Consider the following 8,669-nt stretch of genomic DNA (forward strand, 5'->3'; position numbering starts at 1 on the left):
CTCTAACACGGCCCATCTGAGGATATCTGGCATCAGCCAACATCATAAAAACAATCTGCTCATCCAGCCAGGCCAGGCTGATGTTCAAAAGGCTCTGGAGATGAGGCAGGTTTTCATGTGGGATACTCTGAAATAAAGCACCATGAATATCCTCTGTGGATCCCACAGACCTCTGGAAGGGCTCCCTGATGTGATCCCTGTCTGCCCATTCCAGGGCTCTGATCCAGCATCTCCCCACGGTGCACCTGCATCTGGTTCTATAAACAACCAATCTGGGATGCACCACGGGTTTTTCCTCCATCTGTGCCTTTCCTTTTATCTTCCATGGTCACAGATTCAGGATCACCACTCAGCACCTTGGCTGAAAACAAACACCCCAAGCTCGGCCTTTCTCTTTCCTGGGGCTTTTTATCAGAGGTGTTTTAAGTTTTCCAAGCCTGCACGTTGGGAAATCCTTGGGAATGAGCCAGACACCAGCCCCACAGCAAAGCCAGCCGGGCTCCAGGGTGGGAATGCACTGGCTGGAAGTGATACCTGGCACCTGAGGAATGTCAGACACCCTGGGACAGGGAGTGGGCAGAGCCTTCACCAAGAAGCATCTCTGCTCTCCCCTTCCTTGGGTCATTCCTCACACAAACCCGAGTCAGACCATTCACCCCAATGGAATCCTCAGGAAATTCCCAGAACTGCACAAGCTCCCACAAACAATTCACTCCTTGGAGCCAAATTTAACCCTTTTGGTGACTCAGCACTTGGAATTTCTCCTTCCATCCTCTCATGGCTCTGTTGCCTTCTCCACGCTCCCCCCACCACCTCAAGGAGCTTCAGTGCCAGGGAACAGCACAAAGCAAAATGAACTTGCCCAAGATCCAGCTGCATCCCTTAAAATAAAACATAAACCCCTCAAAAGCCAAAATAAAACCAAGAGAAAAACCCCTTCCACACGTAGGTGGGCAGGAGGCATTCAAGTGGGAGCGTTGCAAGGGAAGGAGCAAGAGGAGAGTCAGGAATGTGAGGAGGGATTATTCAGTGCTGGCAGCTGGTTCCTGGTCTGTGAAACATCAGTCACAAGTGGGTGTGGACAGTGATTTAAATTTCAAGGGAGAATACAGGCAAGCAGGGGAGGGAGAAGCAGCTCTGACTTCCTTCAGACATCAGAAACAGGCGGGAGCACAAGCCACACTTGTCCTTCCCAGGTTATCTGTTCCATGGCCTGGCTGACACATCCATGGTAATTAGGATAAAGTGTGAAAATTATTCCCAAAAACATCTGTACTAAGCAAGTGCAGCACTGAGTGACACTCAGGTCAACAGGGAAAGTAGGAATAGTTTCTTGAAGTCCTAAATTTCACATTAGATTTTTCCGCCCTCTAATATTATGCAAAGTTCAGGGCTTTGAGGGGAGGTGCCCTCTGATAGCAGCTGCTCTTGGCCACACACACTCAGTTGCTCCTGCCTCAGTTTTTGCTTGAAGCATTTCCCAAACATGAATAAATCCAAAATTTCAAGGTTTGGTCTCAGGCATCCCCAGTATCAACTCCAGGAGCTCGAAAACTCTGCTGTAACAGATTATCAAAGTAACTAAAACAGAGTTACCAACAGGAATAGGAAACATTTTCTCAGATGGAAATGCTACAACAGTAGCACCAACAGCTGGTCTAAACTAAACCCACCAAACTCCAAACCAAAGGGAAACAGGGTATCAAAAAATTACGAGAAATTTCACCTCGTTTCTCCAGGAAGTCAAAATATTAAGGAAAAAGCAAAGAGCTTTCCATGAGAAAGCATCCTCAGCCCGAGTGCAAGGAAGCAAGAGGGCTCTGCTGGGAAGAGGGACACACACACGGTGCCCCAGGGGGCTGCGAGCAGGAACCCCCCACAGATCCCCGCAGAGCCAAAGCTCCACCTGCAACAGAACCCAGGAGAGCAGGCCCGGGGCTCCCTTACCTGCGAGGGGCTGCAGGGCCTTCTCCAGGGAGGGTTCCTTGCGCAGGGGCCGGGGCAGCGGCGCGTCCTGGGCGCTGAACAGCCCGGGGCTCTCGGGCAGCTTCTTGCGCGCGGCGGCGGCGCCGGCGGGGCCGGGCGCTCGGCAGCTGCCTATTGCACTTGTGAAAAGGTTCGTGTGCTCCTCGGTGCCGCCGGGCTCCGAGCCGGGGGTGAACCCCCCCAGGGACAGGGCCGGGGAGCTCTCGGAGCAGTCGATCTGCAGCGGGGTCTGCAGGCCCAGTGCCAGGGAATTCGACTCCGAAGGCTCCCTCCTGACCCACTGCTCGTCTCTGCTCAGCAAACCCTTGGAAGGAGACAGGTGCGGGCACGACATGTGGCACCTGTGCTTCTCTTTGTGTTTGTACCTCTCTCCCACGGCCTCCTTCCCAAACCTGTAGCGCTTCAAGGACTCCAGGACCGTTCTGGAGGAGCTGTTGGCCGCGATAGTGTCCATGGAAACCTGCGGCTGCTCCGAGGAACGGTGCTCCCGGTGCTTGTGGCGGTGCCTGTGCTTGTGCTCCAGCATCCAGCCGTAGGCCATCTCGGGGGGGACGCTGGGGTAGGTGCTCATGGACAGCAGGGGGGTCCTGCTCGTGGTGAGGAAAGCTTCCTGGCGTAAGAGTTTATGCTTCTTCTTGTGGTATTTGGTGGGGTTGAGAAGCAAGTGGCCTGTATGCATGTAGGAAGGCGGTGGCAGGGGGGTGGTGAAAGAAGGAGAGGGTGGAGGAGGGTAAAGAGTCGGAGGGTACCTTCCATAATAACCTAATCCTATGGGAGCAGCTGCCAGGGGGGACGGGGAGTAAGGCATGCCATAGGAGGGGTAGAACCCGGTGCTGGAGAGGGGAAAGCTGAGGCTATGCATGAAGGGCATTTCTGCCATAGCTTCCCGCATTTTTGGAGGCCTGCCTCTCTTTTTCTTTAAATCAGGTTTCCTAATGTAGTGCAAAGGATCTAAAGGAAAAGTAGGGTGGGTGTAGAAACTGTTGAAGTTTATTCTAAAAATGGTGGGCAGCAAATCCCGGGGTATAAAATGGTGACTCCGGTGGGTTATTCGAATTTCACTCAACCGGCTTATTAACTCCTCCAGCTCGGCGAGGAAATCGGGGTCCTGCCTCCCCCGGAGCTGAGGGTACTTCTTTTTCCTTTTCCTCTTCTGCCTCTTCATCTTGTCGTAGCTGAGGTAATCGTGGCTGCGGCGCTTGCACTTGTGCTTGTGCTTCTCCTTCAGGTTGCTGAGCACGGTGGAGGTCTCGGGCGGGAGCAGGGACACGTGGTCGAAGGAGTGCCTCTTCTTCTTCTGCCCGCAGAACTTCTCCGCCCGGTCCGAGGTGCTGTTGTTGTCCGTGCCGATGCCGCTGTCGCTGGGGATGGTCTCGTCGCTGTGGGACTCGCTCACGGGGGACGGGGTGGCCTCTTTGAGCGAGGTCAGCTCGCTCAGGTGGGAGGGCGAGTTGGGCAGCAGCGTGGGCGGCGACAGCCTCCTCCTGCCCTTGGCCGCCTTCTTCATGGCCAGGGTCTGCACCACGCCGCCCTGGCGCGAGTGCAGGTGCAGGTAGGGCACGGGGCTGGGCTCGATGAACCCCGCGTCGCTGCTCACCGGGCTCTGCCCCCCGCTCACGGCCGACGACTGGGAGCAAACCGGAGACGGGAGCACCTCCGAGGGGTTCCCCGCCGGAGGCAGCAGGTGGGGCAGGACCTGGCCCAGGGACGTACCGGGAGCTTGCTGGGCAGACTTCTCCAGCACGGTCAGGCTGGCGGCGCTGCTGGCTAAGAGGCCGTTCAGGACGGCTTTGGGCTTCCTCCCTCTCCTCTTTCCTATGTAAATCGTTCCTTTCTTGCTGACGTTGATCTGCTGGCCCAGCTTCGAACCGAACGTGGCGGCGAGAGTCGACACCGTGTTGTGGAGCTTGGATTGCATCTTCCCTTTGGTATTTGGTTCCACTGTACTGGACAGGATCTGATTCAGGAGTTTCTTCCGCTTCAGAGTTTTCATTTTATTTATTTTTCGAATAATTGTTTTCATTAACTGTCCGTTATTTCTCTTGGCAACTTTTCTGTCTGAGTCTACTTCCAAATCGCTCATGCTGCAAATACTGGGGCTTTGGACCTCTTCAGGCCCTGGGAGCTGGTCCTTCCTCTCAAAGAACTCCCCAGGTCGATGCTGCTCACTTTCAGGCCCCATCTTGCTCGAGTTCTCTGTTCCAACAAAAGGTGCCACGGACAGAATAGGTGGTTTCGTTTTAATTGATGACCTGATCTGTCTTTTAGGTCTCCCTCTCTTTTTAGGAAAAGGTTGTCCCGATAAGCTCTGCTTCAGGGAGGGAATTTCAACCTCAGGTTGCAAAATGGGAGGCTCTTGCTCTTCTTTTGACTGCACTGAGAAGACTTTTGACGCCGGAATCTTCAGAGTCCTTTTGGGGGGACCTTCGAGCTCTGGCATCTCCTTGGGTTTAGATCTTCCTCTTTTGGGTTTGTACATGTCAGGCAAGAAATCATCCGCCATGCACAAGCTGGAGGGTTGTTTGTGGGCGCTGTAGAACTTCTGGGTTGGTTTGTCAGTCTCAGCCAGCAGAGCCAGGGACTGGCCATTGGCTTCGTTCAGCTTCGGCAACTGGTGCTTGACGAACTCGTGCTCCACAAAGGAGGACGAGCCGATGTTTTTCAGGAACTTGGCCTGCTCCAAATTGCTGCTGGATAGTGCACTGTAGGAAATGTTTTTAAAAAGCTCTGACCTTTCCAGCTCCAGACCCTTCGGAGGTCGACACGTGTTCCTCGACACCACTTTAGTCCATCGGGGCTTCCTTCCTTTTCTTTTCTTCAGAGGCTTCGACTGCTGAGTGCTGCTCAGGTTCTTGGCTCCTTGGCAGGATTTATCGGATGCAGCGATTGCCCCGATCTTCAGGAACTGCTTGCTGCTGAACAAGCTGGTAAAACTGACCACTGAAGGGGTGACAGTGGCGTGGATGCTCGTTTCAGCTGCCAAAATGGGCTTTTTCCCCGTGGAAGGGCTGGTTCTGGAAGTCTCCACGTAAGAAGCCTTCGAATCGCTCAAATCTTTGTCAGCACCTTTAAAATCGGCGCCCAGGGGGTGGTTCAGGGTCCTGCTCAGCCCCAGGATGCTGTCAGAGGAAAAGGGAGTCTTGCCCACGGGGTCAGAGATGCCTTCCAGGAGCTCTGCCGTGGAGCTTAAGTGCAATGAGTTGGATGGCAGCTGGGAGGAGGATGCTGAGAGGCTCCTGCTCAGGGTGGGGACAGACACGGTGGGGGAAGGGGAGGGGAGATTCCCCTCTCCCACTGCACTGAACGGGGACTTGGCTGTCGACACCTCCGAGGCACCTCCTGTCCTGAAGTCTGGTGAAGTGCAATACACCGGGGGCTGCTTCTCGTGCTTGGATGCTTCATAAACCCCCTTCTCGCTGGAGGAGTAGGAATCCTGGGGAACACACATCCCCTCGTTGAACATCTCCTTGCCCACCTCGGCGATCTCCTTCCGAATGGAAAACTTCTCCAGGATGCTCTCCTTGTTCTGCCTCACAACGTGCTTCTCGAAGGGTTTGCTGGCAGGATTTTCCTTCAGTAAATCCCCAGGCTCGTGGCTTTCCAGGCTGCTGAGGTTGGAATTGCAAGGAAGCTTAAAGGGCTCCGAGGTGGGTGTGAGGGAATCCGCCTTCAGCGTCCCAGAGTCCTTGTTGGCCAAACCAGCCGGGCTGCCAATCCCTGCCGGCTTCTTCCCACACTCCTTGCTAACCAATCCCACTGGACTGCTAATTCCTGGCATCTTCCTCCCAGAGTCCTTGTTGACTGGTCCCACCGGGCTCCCAATCCCCGGCGTCTTCCTTCCAGAGTCTTTGTTACTCAGAACCGTCGTATTCCCGGTCCCCGGCATCTTTCTCCCAGAATCCTTGCTGAGCAGACCTGCAGGACTATTTACCCCCAACAGCTTCTTCCCAGCATCCTTGTTCACCAATCCTGCTGGAGTGCTGATCCCTACTGGTTTCTTGAGAGGCTCCTTGGCAGTCAATCCAGCTGGAGTGCTGAGCCCTGGAAGTTTCCTCCCCACATCTTTGCTGATCAACCCAACTGCAGAGCTGGTCACTGGCTGCTTCTTCCCAGAGTCCTTGTGGACCATCCCGGGGGGAGTGCTGATCCCTGGGGGCCTCTTCCCAGAGTCCTTGCTCACCAATCCAATCAAGGGGCCGATCCCTTGGGGCTTCTTCCCAGAGTCTTTGTTCACCAGTATGGCTGTGCTGCCAATCCCCAATGGCTTCTTCCCTGAGTCCTTGTTCACCAGCCCCACGGCAATCCCAGAGCCCGGCAGCTTCTTCACCAAATCTTTATTAACCATCCCACTCGGATTGATGGGTCCTGGCAGCTTCTTCCCAGAGTCTTTCACCAAACCGGACGCGCTTCCGTTCCCGGGCTTCTTCTGCTTTGTTTTGGAAGACTTGGAGGGAGGACAAGTTGCAATGAGTTGAGCCAGTTTCTCTGTGACAGTTGTTGCTCCGTTGATCTCTGTTCTATCCTTTAAATCGGAATTATGGCTGCTGATCAGGGTGGGAGGAGATGACTTCATGTAATCCGTCATTTCCGAGTGCAACGGGGAAACTTTCTTGGACAAAGGGGTTGTTTCTACTTGGACACCTTCTTCTGCGTGTAACTCAACTGGTGCCACTTCTCCAGCTTTCTTGTAGGACTTTGAAGGGTCCTAGGAGTCAATAAAACAACAAAAGAGTCTTTAGGAACAGAGCACAGAGTATCTCTCTGAGTAACACAGTATCTTTTGATGTTGAGATGATTAATACCTGCTCTAGTAACAGGGTAACTGTATAAGCACAGCTTCATGAACCTTTAAATAAAATTAGTAATAATAGATCCAATAATAAAATATTGTAAACATTTTAATAAATGGATTATGCAAATATTGGCAATATTAATAAATTAAAGCAAAATCTTAAACCAGTAGACACGTTGAAGCTTTTCTGGCGTTAACGAAACCCAAACTCGCTGCCAGCCCTGAAATACAACTCATTTATTCTGCCCTCCCCAATTATAAACATTCTCCAAAAATACTGTTGCTGTTTGTTAATAAAAACCCACTGACAACAATGCACTGGGTTATTTATAGTGTGAGAGCACTTGAAGAGCTCACATGGTGCTGAGCAGCAGCTGAGCAGGGCCGTGTCCCAGGACACCCCCAGCCCCTGCAGCAACAGCTCCTCCTCCCAGCAGACCACTGACAGCCAGAAAAACGAGCAAAGGAAAATAAAACAAGTCAAATTTGCACAGGGATACACATGGAGCAGCTCAAACCCACAGTTGTTTCCAGTTCTGACCCAAACAAATCTGAAATTTATTTATTCTGTACAAATTGCAGCGCCCATCACCTTCCCAAAGCCTGCTGGGAACATCCCAAGAAATGAATGTTTCACTTTGGAAGGACAGTCTGTACACACAGCACCCAACACATCTCTGCAGGGCAGGGGACTCACTCAGCAGTGGAAGGCTCTGAGCTCAGAGGAGGAAGTTCTGCATCAATTCTGGTGCCCCCAACACAAGAAGGACATGGAACTGCTGGAGCAAATCCAGAGGAGGCCACGAAGTCCATAAGGGAACTGGAGCCCCTCCCCTATGGATGGAGACTGGGAAAGTTGGGAATGTTCAGCCTGGAGAAGGTTGTGTGGAGATTCACAGCACCCTCCAGGGTCTGAAGGGGCTTCAGGGAAGCTGGACAAGGATTGTTCCTCAGGAACTGGGGTGACAGCACAAGGGGAATGGGCACAAACTGAGAGAGGGGGAATTTAGGTTGGATATTAAGGAAGAAATCATTCCCTGTGAGCGTGGTGAGGCCCTGGCACAGGTTATTCCATGGATGCCCCATCCCTGGGAGTGTCCAAGGCCAGGCTGGACAGGACTTGGAACAACCTGGGATAGTGGAAGGTGTCCCTGGTGGAACTGGATGAGCTTTATGATCCCTTCCAACCCAACCCACTCCATGACTCTGTGATTCCAATCACAAACACGCACAAACTGAAAACCTCCTGGCACCCACCACCTCCAACTCTGGGAATCCCTGGGATGCAGAGTCACTGAACAGCACTGGAACAGCCTTGCTGGGCAACCTCCTGAGAGTTACACCCCCTTCCCATGGCCTGAGAGCCTGAAAAGAACTTTGGAAGGAAACTTTAATCTTCTTTGTTCAGTGGATTGAAAAATTCACCCAAATATTGGTTTGGGAATTGAACTCCTGAGCCACCAGAGTATCCACAATATTCCCTCTTTCTTTGATTCCTCTGTGTGCTCTGCTACCCCTCAGTCAGGGTCTGTGGTGCCCTCACAGTGCCTCTGCTTTTCCCAATCCACCTCCATCTCCAAACAAAGAGCTCGGAAGTTTGAGCAGATATTTAAATAATAAACACATAACTAAGCAAACCCTTCCAAGCACCAGCTTTGATCTGAGCAAGATGCCAGGATTCTGAGAAATGTGGCTTTAGCATCAAACAGGGATCCTCTGAAAGCTGAAGGCAAGTGCCCTGGAAAGCTCCTTTCTCATCTGAGGGCGAGGGAAATCTCCAAGCACAGCGAAAATGATTTCAAAGAACGCGAAAAACAAAACGAGAAACATCTGGTGAGATGTCAGAAAGGAGCCAAAAAAGTTCACAGCTCTTTTTCAGCATTTTGAAAGG

The 8,669-nt window shown here is 52.5% G+C and overlaps 1 protein-coding gene across 1 annotated transcript in view; it reads right to left on the bottom strand.

Annotated features, from left to right (window-relative positions):
* ASH1L (ASH1 like histone lysine methyltransferase) overlaps positions 1 to 8,669 on the bottom strand; it is a 51,910-nt gene that overhangs the window by 38,345 nt on the left and 4,896 nt on the right. The window contains exon 2 of the mRNA XM_027703321.1: positions 1,948 to 6,691. Within this exon, the coding sequence (XP_027559122.1) occupies positions 1,948 to 6,691 (4,744 nt within the window). The remainder of the gene's footprint in view (positions 1 to 1,947; positions 6,692 to 8,669) is intronic.

This window comes from Neopelma chrysocephalum, unplaced genomic scaffold (genome assembly GCF_003984885.1).
Source record: "Neopelma chrysocephalum unplaced genomic scaffold, ASM398488v2 Primary Assembly neopelma1_225, whole genome shotgun sequence".
In the NCBI taxonomy this organism is placed as follows: Eukaryota; Metazoa; Chordata; class Aves; order Passeriformes; family Pipridae; genus Neopelma; species Neopelma chrysocephalum.